This window comes from Nicotiana tomentosiformis, chromosome 10 (assembly GCF_000390325.3).
Source record: "Nicotiana tomentosiformis chromosome 10, ASM39032v3, whole genome shotgun sequence".
Classification (NCBI taxonomy): Eukaryota; Viridiplantae; Streptophyta; class Magnoliopsida; order Solanales; family Solanaceae; genus Nicotiana; species Nicotiana tomentosiformis.
In genome coordinates, this window is record NC_090821.1 from 6,088,074 (window position 1) to 6,105,364 (window position 17,291).

At 37.0% G+C, this 17,291-nt stretch overlaps 1 protein-coding gene across 5 annotated transcripts; it reads left to right on the forward strand.

Annotated features, from left to right (window-relative positions):
- The first annotated feature begins 453 nt into the window (after window positions 1–453).
- Window positions 454–15,042, forward strand: LOC104121460 (protein ENHANCED DOWNY MILDEW 2-like). Of its 5 annotated transcripts, XM_070187208.1 has the most exons (21): window positions 456–653; window positions 1,200–1,655; window positions 2,121–2,217; window positions 2,774–2,827; window positions 2,906–3,051; window positions 4,986–5,076; window positions 5,276–5,374; window positions 7,451–7,698; window positions 7,807–7,899; window positions 7,983–8,203; window positions 8,284–8,464; window positions 8,614–8,761; window positions 8,878–8,979; window positions 10,115–10,207; window positions 10,962–11,003; window positions 12,067–12,177; window positions 13,621–13,692; window positions 13,782–13,888; window positions 13,969–14,032; window positions 14,121–14,608; window positions 14,648–15,042. In XM_070187208.1, the coding sequence occupies exons 2-20, from the start codon at window positions 1,228–1,230 to the stop codon at window positions 14,598–14,600; spliced, it is 2,877 nt and encodes a 958-aa protein (XP_070043309.1). In that variant the 5' UTR covers window positions 456–653; window positions 1,200–1,227; the 3' UTR covers window positions 14,601–14,608; window positions 14,648–15,042. The 5 variants fall into 5 exon arrangements, with proteins under 5 accessions (XP_018622175.1, XP_070043309.1, XP_009631765.1 ...); XM_018766659.3 differs by lacking the exon at window positions 14,648–15,042 and having other exon boundaries at window positions 454–653; window positions 14,137–14,495; XM_009633470.3 differs by having other exon boundaries at window positions 457–653; window positions 14,121–15,042.
- The last annotated feature ends 2,249 nt before the right edge of the window (window positions 15,043–17,291 follow it).

Sequence of the window (17,291 nt, forward strand, 5' to 3'; positions counted from 1 at the left end):
AATGAAAAAGTTTGCCATAGTTGAAGATTTGTAATCTAATGGGAATTGATATGTACTTGAAATGCACCTTTAAACTAGTATTTCAATATTTCACTTGAATTCAATTATTAAAGTTCAATATTTAAAAATATTGAAACGACGATTAATGTCAATATTGAAAAACCTGTATATATAATTGTTCAGAAGATACGAAAAATGAAAAGGAAGGATAAAAAGAAAACGGCGGGGAAGAAGAGTTGGGTCTTTTTTTTTTTTACATCATGTATACTGTTAAGTTTGCAGGATCGTTCCGTTAGTTAGACTAAATCTGCTCAAGATTTGTAAACTAGAGGATGGAAAATGCTCACAATTATATATAGAGGACAACATTAAATCTACTCCTAAACTTAGAGGACAATGTTTACTAAAAAACTTCCATTTCTGCAAAAAAGCAACTGCCATTTCTGTGAAAGTCTCCAGCTATACACACTAGTCACGTACATAGTACGGTTTTCAACTCACGCTAAACTCTCACCATTGATCAAACAAACAAAAAAACCTTTTTTAGCAGAGCAGAAGCATATTTCCTTTGTGTTTCCTCTCTCTATTTCCTTGTAATTTGTGTCTCATTTCTCTTCAGAAATTGAACAGAAAAGGTTACCCACTTTAGGGAGGTATTGTGCTTTTCCTTCTTCTTCTTCTTAAAATGTTACTTATATCGTAGAAGTACAGTTGTTATATCACAGTCTCTCTCTTTTCTTTTTGTTTTTCTCTTATCTTCAAGTGATCAGTGTATTTTCTTACCTTTTTTATTATACAGTATATAGTTCATTTTTTTGTTTGTGAAGTGGGTTTTTGTTATAGACTAGGTTTTGGTTTACAGTGGTTGATACATGTGAATGGATTTTTGGGACAAACTTTTGAAAAAGGAAAACAAGTATAATGGTTAGGATTTTGGCGCTTAAAAGCTTTTGCGTTTTTGACTTCTCACTCGATGGCTTTTGGTTTTTTGAGAAAGTAGAGCTTGCATAGTGTAGGTTTGGAATTTGACTTATCTTTTGCTACTTTTTCTTTTACTACAAATGATCTCTTACTTGTGTTCACCTACTGTTCATAGTTCTGTCACTCAGTTTTAAATTCTGGCGATATATTGAAATTTTACTAGAATCTTCTTTTTCCGCTTTATATTGATGCAACCTTTTGTTAACTATGGCAAATAGGGCGATATTGTTACAAAAATTATTGTTGATGGCATCATCTGACGAAGAGGGCGAAATTGTTCCAAACTGCATAACAAATTACCATTTCGTTGGCTGCAATGGAGAGCCTGTTTCATTTTCCATTTTGCCTCTACAGTGGGGGGAGGAGGATGATGATGACGTAATTGGAGGGGCAGTGAGTAATAATGCGGAGATATTTTTGCGTGGAACTGCGGATGATGGTCTTCAGCACATTTATAAGAAGGTTTTAGCATGGAGATTTGAACTTACTTATGCCCTGCCTGAAATTCAAGTGCTTTCTAAAGATAAAATTTGGATTAAACTCCTTAAACCTCGAAAAAGTTACGCAGACACTATCAGAACAATACTCATCACTGTTCATTTCCTCCACTTTGTGAAGAAGAATCCAGACACATTTGGAGAGATTGTGTGGAATTACATTGGGAAAAGTTTTAGGTACTGAAATGTTACACCTAAGTCTTTTAAGGGTGTGTTTGGTATGAAGGAAAAACATTTTCCTAAAAAATAAGTGATTTTTTTTTTACCTTTTTTGGTTATTTGCAAGTAAGCACAAAAAATTATCCTAAAGCATTTGTATAGAATCTAGGCAAATACATGGGGGTGGGTGGTCAGGCAGGGTGGAGGTCGAGGGTGGGAATGAGAGGGTGGAGCGGGTTAGTGGGTTAGGGGGGTCGGGATTTGGGGTGCGGAGGAGATAATCAGTTTCACTAATGGAACTTGTTTTCCCTATTCCCACCAGGGAAGTCATTTTCTTGATTTTTAAGGAACTTGTTTTTTCTAGACAAAATGTTTCTAAAACATTTTGACCAACCAAACATGGGAAAGTCCATGCCAAACGCACCCTAAATATTTTATTGTCAGTTTTAGTTATAATGGGATTCACTAAATCAGTTCTTTTAGTGCATACGAGGTACTACCTTGTAAAGATGATCTGCTAGAGCATATGCCAACAATCAAAGAAGCTGCAAGAAGGGATAAAGACATATCTAGTTCCAAGGTTGTGATTCTTTAATTATTAGTATTATTATGCATTGCTGTGTTCACTTTCTGTGTGGTTACCTAATTCTCTTGGTGCATACTGCAAAGGTTGTTGAATGGAGTTAAGTATGTCTCTTTTTTGTAAGACCAACATTATATGCTTAGTTGAGCATGTGTTAAAATGCTTGAGGTCCTTACTGTTTTTCTAACTTTAGTTCCTAAGTTGTTCACATGTCATTAAGAGAGACCATCATTAAACTCAGCTTAGAAGTTTAAAGGTCAGATTAGCTAATATCAGTGCCATATCAGGAGACCTTTATGTTTAAGGTTGAAGATATATTTCAGTGTAGCATGACTAGTCTGATCCTTATTCAATGTGTCGCTAGTGGTCTGTCATTTATTTGCTTTTGCAACTTATGTGGGCTACTGCATCTTGTCCTTTGTGGAGAACTAGTTCTTTTAGTTGCTAATATGGAGTCTTACCTTTTTGTGCTATCACTCGCTTCTGCTTTTTAACTGTATATACGTTAACATTTCTGGCATTATCCTGTATTGAGATTTACATTTTGAAACAGAATTTGAATGCATTTCTTTTGGAGACATCACAAAAGAGGATAGACGATAACGAGGTTAGATGCAATTTATATGTTATCTCGTTTTATTCTTCATTAAGAATTTTCAGTTCTTAATTGTGGTTTGTCTAGCAGTGCAATCGAGCAAAAAAGAGACCCCACTTTGTTATTGAGACCGATAACGATGCTGATAGTGGTACCAATGATGATTCAGATGAGGATGAAGATGAACAATTTGATCATGTTTGTGCTCTTTGTGATGATGGGGGAGAACTTTTGTGGTAACTCAGTATTTCTAATATAAGCTATCTAAATCTTGCCAATGTGTGTTACCATTAAACATGGGCAAATAACAGAAAATTTTGGTAAAAGTAATTAGGAGTGCTAAAATTATACATAACTCAGAAACTTTGTTACTGATGACTTTCAGAACAACTTAAGTACGTCATGCAATCATTTTTTTTTCTTGAAAAAGTAATGGTTTTAGTGATGTAATACGGAGGAAATCCCTTGTACAAGGTGCGTACGAAAAGTGAAAAATCTCAAACAGAAGTATGTTTCTCTACCAGGAGCATCCAACAACTATACTAATTGGAATCTCATGGGTGCTCCAAAAGTTTAGAAGACAAAAATGGAACTTTGCAAATGTAATTCAATCACTTCAACACCCATCGATTTCTTTCTTTGCAGATTGATTACAAGGGGCGCAAAGGGGCACGTCCCATGCTTTATTTCTTCCTTCTTGTCGTTCTGATTTCCCAGCTATGGAGCGTTACTGTACCCTCCATTATCCATTCAATTCCGTACTGGTTCCAAGCAACATCTCATAATCAATGCGCTAGCACTTAGTAACCGGTATCCTCCCTTGAGTTTTTCCCCCCTGCATGTGTATTGCCAATTAACGTTAAACCTTCTTCCTTTTTACTTTTCGTCTAATTTCTCTGTTGTTAAGATGGTTCTCACGTTTCTAACCATGCAAAAAGGTGGTACTTTAGGAATCCAGACCGAGAAGTGACGGTAAACCATGTTCTCCCTCCTTAGCAGCTTAAAGTAGAATGATTTGGTTGTGAATGACTTATTTCTCTATCCTTCCTATTCCATGTATCATGACTCGTGATATTTGTTGCTTATACAAATGTCAAAGTTTGGAGCTTCACAAAATTTCAATCTTACAGATTTCTACTAAATTTAGGTCCTGCAGAATTTCCACTTCCTCCTTGATACTAGTTTATCTGAAAAATGTTTGTAAATTGTTGGTACAATATGTTGGAAATTGTGGGGGAAGACATTTTATAGGGAAGGAAGCCTATAAAATGGGAAACAGAGCTATCATGTAATCGTCTTTTTCGTCTTTTCTGTAAATTGTATTACAGGCTGTTTGTTAAGTCAAAACAAGGTATCATAGTGCCACGGAAAATTGTCCCAAAGAGCACTTCCAGTGCTTGAGGATGCTACATCCAATTTAAAGAAATTGGTCCTTTGATCAATCTAAAGAGCAACTAGCAGATTATAGAGATCTAGTACACTGGCTAGCATCACTACTTGGCTTCTCCTAAAAGTGATGCTTATTCAAGTGAGGGTATGAAATTGTACAGTAGTGATTACAGTTTCATTCTGCACCACTTAGGGGCAGGGTTCGTCCCTCTAGAAGTCTTCCCTTTCCCCAATATTCACAGGTCCACCGTCCACCCTCCTTCAAAAGATTTTAAGAAAATAATTTGAGTCACATTTATATACCACGGAGCATAACTCCAAATCACAAAACTTCAAGTCTTTTATCCCTAGCCTCCGCAATCTTACCCTTCTCCTTCCGTCCAAGAAATATAAGTAGAACTTGATATTTGTCCCGTCAGTCCATTCTTTTAGAATTTAGCTGGTTTGATCTAAAGAACTGAGTATCATAACAAAAGTAACTAGATTTTTTATTGGACTAAGTTATCTGGCTCCTCTCTAAATCTTAAAGATACTAGAGAAAAAGAGGCTAATAAAAGAGATCAGCAGTCAACTCTTTTAGAAGGAATGTGATTGCATCTATTTTGTCGCTGCCTTTTGATTGGCTAAAATCGTTTCTGTATAGCATTTTGCCCTGCATTTACTTTCATTCACTTGTGTGATTTTAATCCTAAGATTGTTCGTGAAAAATTATTGTTTTTGTCCTTCAACATTTTGCAGAGTGTTGTACAGCTTTAATCTTGTCTGTCTGCATGTCTGTCAGTTGTGAAGGCCGCTGCATACGATCTTTCCATCCGTCCGTGGAATCTGGAGTTGAATCTTCTTGTGAATCTCTTGGTTACAGAAATCTACAAGTAGGAGTCTGAATATTTTGATCCTTATCCTGGTTTCTCAATTTTTTTTTACTTCTCTCTATATTTGGCATCATGTAAGGGCTTATCAAACTTTGCTAGGAATTGCTTAAAGTTTTCAGCATATGGTTGTTTGTAAAGTTTTAGCATGTGGCTTCCCTTTAACAATCAAAAGAAGTTTTAGCATGCGGCTATTTCACAGGCAATCCAGACCTTCTTGTGCAAAAATTGTCAATATCAACAACATCAATGTTTTGCTTGTGGCTTGTTGGGGTCATCTGACAAATCATCTGGTGCAGAGGTTTGAATTTCTTGTCCATTATATACAAATAGGAAAATCTTAAGGGTAGAATCCATGAAATGCCAAAAGTTCTAATTTTCTTCTCTGACTTGAAGATAATATTTCACCAATATCTATGTTGAAATGTCTGTACTTATTGTTGAGATAACTGATTTTAACGGATTAGCAGATTCCACTAATGATTATATATTGGATTTAACTTTTATTTCTTTTATTTTATTTTATTTTATTTCATTTGGTTAATCTTTTGTGGTATGGAAGCCTTATATCATAACTCAATCTTGTTTTATATCACTCAAAACCTATCTCCGACCAATTACGAGCTATGTTGCTCGGACTCTCTCAAGATGATACTGGGTGTGTGTCGGATCCTCCAGGTGATTATGACAATATTATGTTATTGTTTCCTTGAGAGTGTACAACATAGATTACGAAAATATTATGTTATTTTTGACCTTTTTTGGAGAGTCTGTGCAACATTTTTTTTTAAGCAAGTCTGTGCAACATAGATTGTGAGAAGATGAATATTTAGTTATAGCAAACATGTCTTTCACATGTAAAGGCTATCAAATCATTTTGGGAGCTTTTACATGTGCACAAGTTTGAAAAATCTTAAAGCATTAAAGCTACACCAGATCTAGACAAAAGGCAAGTAGCTTGGACCTGTATTTTATTTAGGTCTAGCTTCTGTTTGAAATAGAGAAAATGATCAGGAATCTTTTTTAGTTGATACCATTTGATACCCATCTTCTGTATAAAGGGCTGCAGAATATAGATTCAAGCTGAAATTTTACCATCATTATCCCCTTTTTGATTGTTAAGACGTTACTTCCTTTGCTTGAAAGTAGATAAACTGATTTGGCTACACTAAGAAATGTCTTAGTCGTCTAGACTATGCTGGTGTTTGGTTAAAATATGTCTCAAATAATAGTTGAGATGTGTGAAAGTGGCTACGTTCCCAACGGAACAGCGTGATACTTAGCAACAGGTTTGAAATACATTAAGAAGGCCTAATGGTAACATTAATAGAAAAAATATTCAAACTTGATGTTTCAAATATGTGTCCTTTCCCAGTGCCTTTAGTTTAAGAGAAAAAAGAAAAAAAGAAAGACACAAATCTTCTCTTACAGCATCTGTGGAGCAACTGTTTTCTCAATCCATACATGACTTAATTCTTGTTGAAATTGAGCTGACTCCGTATCTAAATTACAACGGTTTCACAGGGCATTTTCTTAGCTAAAACAGTGATTATCAAATTTTTATGTGTTACAATCCTTCAATTGCGTCACGAGGCTGATATTGGACTATTGGGTAAGGTGGAGGGGTGTTGCAGCACTGACATGGGGTCTGTGGGATGCTTATTAAGCTAGGAGGAGTGGATGCTAAATAGGTTTGAGGGATGATTGAAGGAATGAATTGATCAGGTTTGAGGTAAAATTGCTTCTGTTATGAGGATATAGAACCAGATCTGACTGCAGTAAAAGAAATGCAGGAAACCACTATTTTACAAAAAAAAACGCAGAAAACGAAGAGAGATTTTTTTTTGGGGGGGGGGGATTTGCTAGAATTAAAGCGAGTTGACCGTTGACATATCAGATTCTCAAATATACGTTCGTCTTCTACTTACTACCTTCTGAAAAATTGCAAGTAATTTTTATCATATAATAGGAAATGTTTAATCCTCTTGGTCCTTGAATTTGTGGCTGAGCTCCAATTTCCTGCAACTAGGAAGATTTCCTTACCAACATAGCTAATAACTTGCATAAGTTTATATTCCATTTGTCAGCTTCCTGTCACGGAACATACTCAAGGAAACAAGAACATAATCTTTTACGGTTTTACCCGTCTGTTTTGCATTTTGCTCAAATGAAGAGCCTCAGAAGGGGGCTGGAGTTTCTGCAGCGTTAACCGGAGGCATTTCTGATTCCCAGAATATGGACGAACTGGAAATTGCATAATACTGGAGATACTGATAAATATTTTCTTCTACGTATCTGCCATCTCTTCATATCACTGTTTATACTATTTTTATATCTAATTTTCTCACCTATATTTTATTTGCACAATGTCCCGAAGGTCTTCCCTTGCGTTTCTGCAACTTGTGGACACTTCTTTCATCCTAAATGCATCTCAGTGTTACTTTTCCCTGGTGATGAATGTCGAGCCTTAGAGCTGCAGAAGCAAATTGTAGCTGGAGAATCATTTACTTGCCCTGCTCATAAATGTTTTGTCTGCAAGAAAGGAGAGGATAAAAAGACAATTGAGATGCAATTTGCAATTTGTAGACGCTGTCCAAGGGCATATCATCGCAGATGCTTACCAAGGTTTCCTTAATCCTACTGTTTTGATTTTGAATGCTTTGATTAAATATACTAATGGCGAAAGAGGTACTGGCATCTCATGTTCTGTGTTCTCTTGTTGGCTCTTCTAAGATGTATTGCTTTTGAGCCCTCCGATTATGACAAGAACATCCAGAGAAGGGCTTGGAATGATCTTTTGCCCAGTCGTATCTTGATATACTGTATGTAAGTATCATCTGGAACTTCAGGAATCATGAACATTCATGAGAATTTCTGTTAAAAAATTTACCAAGCCAACCTTTGCCCAGGGACCACAAGATTATTCCTATAATTGGGACTCCAAAAAGAGACCATATCCTATTCCCATATGTTGTTGGGAATGCAAACTCACAATCTTCAGGACCTTTGAGGATTCTCTCACGAAGGAGTAAGGTTCTTGGTGCTCTCACTGAAACAAGTGTCGTGAACATGAAAAAGCCTTTTGAAGCGAGGCACAATGCTATTAAAGTTGGTGATTCTTATGGAAAAGGTGCTAAAATGGCTTATACAAGCTCTTGTTCTATAATTGGTCAAACTATTAAGTCTACTAAATATTTACATCTTTGTCAGGAAAACCATGTAAGCCTCCAACACAAGAAAGAGGCAAATTGAAGGCGCCACTGGGTACAAAGTTTGTCTTTGCCCCACAAAGTACTTCTAGTGGCAAGACAATGAATGTCCGACCAGCTATGCCAGTGATGAAGAAGGCCAGCAGTACACGGGAATTGGAAGATAATGAAATGAAAAAGAGGTGCTCAAATGGACTTCATCATGTTCTTAAACTTGAATCCTCCTTCCCTTTGTTTCAAATGATATGTTCCATCCATGTTAGAACTTTAAATGGATGTTAAATGCATTTTGTTAAACCTATTTACTTTGCATTTTATACTTGGTATGCAGAATGATGACTTTGATAAAAAACTCTACCTCTTCGTTTAATGTGGAGGAATTTATAAATGAGCAGAACCGGAAATGTATTGATAGTAACTCTCGAAAAGTTTTCACAGACAAGGCCATTACCTTGGGAAAAGTTCAGTGTTCCGTGAAGGTATATCTACTAGTTCAGCATTGAAGAGAATGTACTCTTGAATTTTTAATTTTTCTTCTAATTTCTTCTGCAGTCTCCTCTTATAGAAAATCTGTCCCCTTTATGTTCTGGACCAGGCTATTGGAATAGCGTTGAAGAAACTAGAAGAAGGACACAGCATTGAAGATGCGAAAGCTGTCTGTGAACCAGAAATTCTCACTCAGATTTTCAGATGGAAGGTTGCTCCATAGGACCTAAAAATGTTCTTACACATGAACACAGGCTTTCTATATTCTTGCTCTCCTGACTTGATGTATTATTTTCTGATTTAATTTGTTGACAAGTTTCTTTCTCCAATGTTTTATGCTGTGTGGTGAAGTATGTTCCCCTTGGTGGGTCATACATAGGGAGTGCATGTCATGTACAACAAATCTGAAAGAAAGAGGAGTGTTGATATGGCATCAGAGATACTTGGAACAGAAAGAAAGGATAGGGAAAGAGCTTCTAGGTTTTAAATCAAGCCCAACAAAAAGTGTAACATGCCCTAGTTCTCTCTCGAATTGCTTGGACTGGATGGTGGTGATCTAGTTGTAGGAGTATATTAGAATATTGATTCTAGTAGTTGCACCAATAGAATTCTGATGCACTTTGACAAGTTCCCACATATGATTAAACAAGATGCTTGTCATAGCTACTGGTTAACTGACTCCATTGGAACATGAATTATTTTGTGCAAAGAATATAACTCCCTTTGATGGTCTAGCTGCTACCTAGTCCAAAAATTAAACCAAAATCTGCCTCAGCTTCTGGAAGTTGCTGCATCGATGCGTGCTTGAAAACCATATCCTCTATTAGCTCGTGGAAAAGAATCCCTAGCTATTCTTTCTTATGCACTTTTTAGGTTTCTCTGGATTATTTCTTGCTTAAGACTAGACAAATAATTCATGTACTTAAAGGTAGTCTCCTGAACTTCCATGCGTTGCATCACAAATACATCGCAGCAATTAAAGTTTTTTATTTCCATGAATATTGTTAATTTTTTTACGAGTTCCACATTCCTATTAGTGTGAAAAGATAGATTCTTATTGTATGTCAGCATTTGGAGAATTGGCACCATTGCTTTTGTGTTAGAGTGGAAAAGTAATTTTTTTTTTTGGGGGTAAAGTGCTTATTTGGTTCACCTTGATGTTCTCAATATCTCGTGTACAAGGAGAAATAATGATCTTGAAAATTATTAAAGGAAGATGTGAATCTTAGTGTCAATAACCTATTTTTACAGTGAGATATGGTTGATGGGGCATTTCGTGGTTGTTTTTTATGGACGATTTGATGAATGATTTGCAAATATTTCATTTTCTGTCTTGTATGTTACAGAAGAAGCTAGGATCTTATCTTGCCCCTTTTCTTAATGGCATGCGCTATACATCTTTCGGTCGCCACTTCACGAAGGTGGACAAACTGAAGGAGGTATGCACTTCTTTTACATTTTTTATCGGATCTTGTATCTCAATGGAAGTGATAATAAAGCTGCATTGTACTGGTAAACTAAACTCTGTCTTCCATCTTCATAATTTTTCTAATTGATGCAACTTTAAAACTTACTCGATAAAGCCAGTGTACTAGTAAACCCTGTCTTCCATCTTCACAGCTTTTCTAATCACTGTGACGTTAAATATTACTCCAGAAACATTCTACATTACGAAACAGATGAATACCCTGGAATTTCGTATGCATGTTTTCAGTTCTCTAACAAGGTTCACCAGGAGTGCTTCTTGAAAATAATTAGAGTATAATTTTGGCATACGATGTAAAAGTTACAATAGTAAACATTTTCGACACTAATAAAAAGACTAGGTGATTCTTACCATGTGCCCAAGCCTTGGTGGGGAGAGTTACCAGGTACCTGTGATGTTGGGAGGTAGCGGGCACCTGGCGGAATTTTGTAAATAGAATATTATTACAAGCTGGCCCGAACACTACCGTCACCCAAAATAATAAGAGATTTCAAATGCTCTCTCTTGTTTGGCTAAGAAAGTCAAGATAATCATTTGGAATGTTATAAGAGAATATTATTCATGATTATGTCTCTTGCACTTGCTGGACAAAACATTATATTCTGTCCCACTACTCTTTGTTGCTTGTACTGATTAATGGCATCAGGCTTAATTATGTGTTTTATGCAAATTAGAGGCTAAATTATAGCATGATTTTCCATATGCAGGTGGTTAATAGACTAAGATGGTATGTGCAAGATGGTGACACGGTAAAAAGTCCATATAATCTTCTTTGTTTCCTTGTAGTCTCTCATCTTATATTAGCATCATAACCTGCCTATCTTTTCTTTCTTGCTATTTGTTTTTGGTGGGTTTGGGGGGGGGGGGGGGGAAGGGGAGGGATTGCTTGGCTAAGGAATTGGGTGAAAGTACAGGTGGGGGGAGTAAACTGTATTTTTTTGACTTACACATAATTTTGAACTTCCAAAACAGTTTCCAGTCGCCCAATTCTTGTGAAATTTAATATGTACTTCTAAGCTTTGTTATTGAAAATGATAAAAGTATAAGCCAATAAGATCTAGTACAATCTCAGTCTATCTCTGAGTGTTTTTGAGTATTTGCAGATTCAGTGAAGTTATTGTCTTCGCTCCTTCTTGTATTAGTATCTCCTCTTTTCTCGATAGATCCAACTTCTTGACCGTGGCAGATCATAAATGCTCTTGCTAGGGACTTTAAAGTCTTCATGCTAGTCTGCAGCTTCTTGTACACCTAATTTATCTCCTTGTTTGGGACTCCACACTTTTTGGTTACGAGACGGAGTCCTTCAATTATTCTCCTTTTGTTGGAACTTCACGCTTGCTCATCAAGTGCATCAGCTTTCTTGAATTTCTTCTGAATTGTACTGCTTTTCTTGCTTTGACAACTTGAATAACGAGTTTGAAAGCGTCTTGCGTTGATCTTATTCGGATTATCGCGTTTTGTCTCCATTTAGAGTAACATTTGATTCAACTTCTTTGTGTCATTTGATCTAGTCGGCTTCGTCGCATATTGTTGTCCTGCTAAGACAGATTACAAGCTCTAAACAGATTCTTTTACTCCAATTTTTTCATCATTAAAATAATTCTTAGGGCCAACAGCGGGGAATGAAATTTGTTTCAGAACCTTTGGTGTTTACCGGCGGGTGCCTTTACCATTCAGCAAACCTCATATAAACATCTTGTCAAGCACTTTTTGCTTTGATTTTTTTTATTCTTAAGTTCTTCATTCTCTTATTCTTGTTCGAAGGAATGCAGCTTTACATATTTCTTTGAATACTGAGGCTTTCTTGTTCAGATAGTGGACTTCTGCTGTGGCTCCAATGACTTTAGCTGCTTGATGAAAGAAGAACTACACAGAATGGGGAAAAAATGCCATTTCAGAAATTTTGATCTCATACAACCAAAGGTAAATTATTTTATAATCATATCAGCTTCCTTCATGAATTATCATTATTAAATCTGAATTGCAGGTGAACCATATTACTACTGGGAGTTCTGTTTTTTGGTAAAAGAGGGGTAGTAAAATTGTTGAGTTCTTTCTAATTTTCCTCTTGCAGTAACTCTTCTTGAGTAGGTCCCTTCCTGTTACAACTAGCTAGTCTTTTTTACTCCAGTCAAACAGTACTTGTGATTTGTTCGTCAACCAAATGCTTACAATATAAGATTAGCTAGTCATCATGTGGTGTGTTATTGCGCAAATAAAACCCACTGTAATGGCTTGTAATTAGAAGAAAATGAATGTAAATATGCATTATATTTTTTTTTATCATGTGTAGTTGAGGAATGAGTTTTTCTTTAAGGGCATGGTGAAGTTTCCAAGTGCAAATATTATTTAGCTTAAGTTTATGTTATCAGGCACAAGATAGGTTGAAGAGACCGATCCTCCAAACACTTGGAAAATGGCTCGTAGACAAGAGATATCACCAATGTAGTAAGTTGTTTATACTATTGGACAACAGGCCATCCTTGTCAATTGAGTTTGTAGCCACTTACAGTGCTCAATAAGATGCTCCATATAGTGAGCAAGTTTTCTTATCATTGCTTTAAAATCTGAGGTAACTTACCAAGTTCAACCTAGTCAACTCGACTTGGTTAAATAGTTTGTGACTCGTGAAAAGGACTATGATTAGTCGTGATCAAAGCTCAATCGAGTCACCGAGCTATAGGGAGTATTTAGTTTGTCGAGCCAACTCAAAAGCACATCACTACAATGTTATTTAGTATGAGTGATTCACGACATTTTAGATGTCGGTGAATTTGTAGTTTCATATAGGTATGAAAGTATGACCACACATGTTCCTTTCATGAAATCACTATGATCTTTTGATTTTAAAGCCGTTAGATCTTAAATTTATCTCAACTCACTGAGTAATACATAATCCAGTCTTAAGTTTGTCTTTTAAACTGTTGTTTAACTAAGCTTTGATGCTTCACAATAGCATGCATCTGATTGGTTTCCGGAGATTGATACAGATATGGACGCTTTATTTTTTGTTTATTTTATTTATGCTGATTTTGCAACCGTTAGTTGAACTAATACTGTATTAAGAACATCATCCTATAAGTTACAAAACAGCAGGTCGATCGACTTGGATATTGTACGATAGATTGAACGATAGTAGAAAGGGTAGGGATAAAAGTTAATGCATTTGTAATCTATGTTAGTCTCCTCTTGTGTACTTCCTAAACAAACTACAAATATGAAACCTTCATCCAACTTTTGCTAGAATCCTTCAAGTCCACATTGCCCTTATTAGATCATTTGCTTTGTATTTCATTAACTTAGTGCCTTCTCTGATTATGTTTTGTAAGTTAATGAGCGACTTCTTGGGATTTCTTAACTCTCCAGAATAATTTCAACTTTGAGAAGAGGGATTGGATGACTGTTGGTTTAAGAGACTTGCCAGAAGGATCCAATTTGGTATGTTGGAAACCATCAGCTTTGCATAACTTGGTGTGACTTAAACATTGTTTTGAAGCATTACCAATCTTACCTTGCATCTTGAATAGATCATGGGGCTGAATCCCCCTTTTGCCTCGGCAAATGAATTTATAAGCAAGGCTCTTACATTCAGACCAAAGCTTCTTATTGTTACTGTTCCGAAAGAAACAAAAAGGTGAAGATTTAAATTATGAAAACTGCAAGTTCAGTGATTATCTGCTTACCACCTGATATATCAATTATCTACCATTCCAGACTTGATGAAAGAAAGAATCCATACGATATAATTTGGGAAGATGACATTATCTTGGCTGGCAAGGTGCAAAAAATTGAAATCCTAAGATTTTTATCGCTCATTTCTCTTACGAATGCGAGTGTGATACTAGTTTTTTGTTTTGTTATGCCAGTCCTTTTACCTGCCAGGATCAATTAATGTGCATAACCAGCAGATGGAGCAATGGAACATCAACTCCCCTCCATTGTATCTGTGGAGTCGCCCAGATTGGACTGCTAAGCACAAAGCAATAGCTATTGAGCCCGGGCATATCAGGAAAGATAGCCAAAAGTGGGAAGAAGAAGGAAATAAAGTAAACACAGGAATCACAAATTACCTGATGCAAGAAACGCACGATTGCTATGGTGACTTTTCCGACATTGTGACCAGCTGTGGTGACATCAATAGCTTGCTGGATGATATCCCTGAGATATCTATTGGTGCTGAATATAATCAGAATCAACCTTTTGGCATTCCTGAGCAGGAATATGGCTTGAGCAATAGACAAGATGTGCTTGGCTACGAAAGTAAGGATGTAAGTGAAACGTTGCTAGCTGAGGATATGTGCATTGACATGGAACTGTCAACTCCAACGGGTTCCCCACTTCACTGAAAGATGAAGTCTCTCTTCTCAATGCTAGCCCTTCGTCTTCAGTTCAGTATTGACCACTCATGCCAGTTTGATAATATACTCGAGCATGATAGAAGTTAGATTTTATGTATTTTCTTTTTTGGTACTGTCACTCGAAATGAAAGTATCTGACAGCCTTAATTTGGTAAGGATGTGATCTTTGGCACAATTCCTATATACTGGTAGCTGTGCATATCTGTATGTAGCCTATAGTAGGAGTCCGCAGAAGAGAAGCCGTGGCAAGCTTAACCTATTTTGGACAGTACATTGAAATCCACTTTGTAAGCAGGATGTACTGAATTGCGAGTTCATCCTCAGCTCTTTGGACACTAGTCTGATCCATATCTGCACTATGTACACCTTTATTGCTTTACGCTGAGTTTTGCATGTATCGTTAAAGAAATGGAATTTTTATTTAATCTCACTTCACCACCTTGTAGATTACTGTATATTGAAAAACGGGATTTCTTATTCTGTTAAAGTTAAAATAATCTAACGTATGAAATTACTTGATTCTTTCTTTATTATTCTTTAAAAGAAAAAAAAAAAATCCATTCTCTTTCTTTTTTGATAACCTGTGATTGAGTAAATAGCTCTATGAACAAATAGATTGGATCGATTTGAAAAACGGAAAGATTTGTACATTAAATTGGAAAAAGAGGGATTCCAGTTACTAAAAAAAAAAATCACATCTCATTTCTAAAAAAAGTTATAGAACATTACTTATGTACTTTTCAAGGGGTTGTATGAGGTAGGAGAAGGACACGGTGAAGGACAGTGAGGATAAGACGGGTCGGCACAATTGTCAACATCATTATTTAAGTGTTTGATAAATACCAAAAATGTATTGTAAGTCATGTGCACACGTTTATCTGAAAAACGGATAGAGTTGAATTTATACGTGATTCTAAGGATACGTGGTATAACTTGGTACAAATCGAAAAAATAAGTAGAAATATATCGAATATTGATTATAAAAAGTAATGAATATAAACCCAAATTGAGTAGAGAATGATTTATAAATGAACAAGAGGAATCAATGTCCAAAGCTCGAAAAAGGATAATCTTTACTATATGTGTGTAAATCTCAATAATCTTTGAAATGTGAGACTGTATCAATGTATGGATCTGTGAATGAATAAATTGAGTCCCCTGAATCAATGATAACCTACTGTAACGACCCGACAGGTCGTTTCGAGAGTTATAGCCCCGTTTCCCCCATTTCTGCTTCTTTATGTGTTATTTAGCTGTATTGTGTTATACCAGGTTGGTTGGTTCGGATCCGGAGTGGTTTCGGAGTGGAATGAGACACTTAGTCTCTTATTTAGAACCTTAAGTTGGAAAAGTCAACCGGATGTTGACCTATGTGTAAACGATCTCAGATTTGAATTCTGATGGTTCCGTTAGCTCCGTTAGGTGATTTGGACTTAGGAGTGCGTCCGGAATGTGATTTGGAGGTCCGTGGTAGAATTAGGCTTGAATTGGCGAAATTGGGAATTAGGCAAATTCGGTCAGCAGTGAAAATTTTGATATCACGGTCGGAATAGAATTTCGGAAGTTGGAGTAGGTTCGTAGTGTCATTTATGACGTGTGTGCAAAATTTGAGGTCATTCGGACGTGATTTGGTTGGTTTCGGCATCGGTTGCCGAATTTGAAAATTTAGAAGTTCTTAGGCTTGAATCCGAGGGTAATTTGGTGTTTGGATGTTGTTTTGAGTGATTCGAAGGTTCGACTAAGTTTGTATGTTGATATATGATTTGTTGGTATATTTGGTTGAGGTCCCGAGGGCCTCGGGTGATTCCGGGTGGTTAACGAATTTGTCGAAGTTGAAATTTGCAGCTAGAGCTGCTGCTTCTACTATTTCCGCACCTGCGGAAGGAGAAGTCGCAGGTGCAAGGTCGCTGGTGTGCAAAGGGGGTTCGCAGGTGCGGGCAATGCTGGGCTAGGCAGGATGCGCAAGTGCGAGAAGGCTATCGCATCTGCGAGCCCGCAGGTGCGAGACCTTGGGCGCAGATGCAGAAGGAAAGAAGAAGGCTGGCTTCGCAAATGCGGCGCGCCACGCGCAGGTGCGACGCGTTTGCCGCAGATGCGGAGTCTGGGCGGATAAGTAAGTTGTGCAGGTGCGGTTCCTTGGACCGCAGGTGCGGTCGCGCGAGTGCGAGTAAAAGGCCGCAAGTGCGAGAAGCCTGGGCAGAAGGTACATATTGCATACTTCGCGAATTTTGGTGCATTCTTCACCATTTCTATTCGGATTTGGAGCTTTTGGGAGAGATTTGAAGAGGGAATCAAAGGGGTTTTCATTGAGGTAAGTTACTTGAGCCCTAATACTCGTATATATGGTGATTTCCCGTTGTTTAAACATGTAATTAGTGAAAATAAGGGGTTAGGGCTTGAGATTTTTGGAGGAGTAATTTAAGGATTTGAAAGACCAAATGATGTCAGATCTTTATGAATTTGGTATCGTTAGACTCGTAAGTGAATGGGCTTTCTCGTTTTATAAATTTTGTCAGATTTCGAGACGTGGGCCCGGGGGCCGGGTTTGAACCAATTTCGGGTTTTGGTATAATTTTGTAGCTTTTCTTGTGGAATTCATTCCATTAGCGCGTATTGATGGTATTGCACTGATTGTGAATAGATTCGGAGCATTTGGAGGCCGAGTCCAGAGGCAAGAGC

What these genes read in the sequence shown, in the direction of transcription:
- LOC104121460 (XM_070187208.1), top strand. Translation starts at nt 1,228, where the DNA reads ATGGCATCATCTGACGAAGAGGGCGAAATTGTTCCAAACTGCATAACA. An exon ending in CGTATCTTGATATACTGTAT is followed by an intron (nt 7,900 to 7,982) that starts GTAAGTATCATC and finishes ACCTTTGCCCAG; the next exon opens with GGACCACAAGATTATTCCTA. An exon ending in TGCCAGAAGGATCCAATTTG is followed by an intron (nt 13,693 to 13,781) that starts GTATGTTGGAAA and finishes CATCTTGAATAG; the next exon opens with ATCATGGGGCTGAATCCCCC.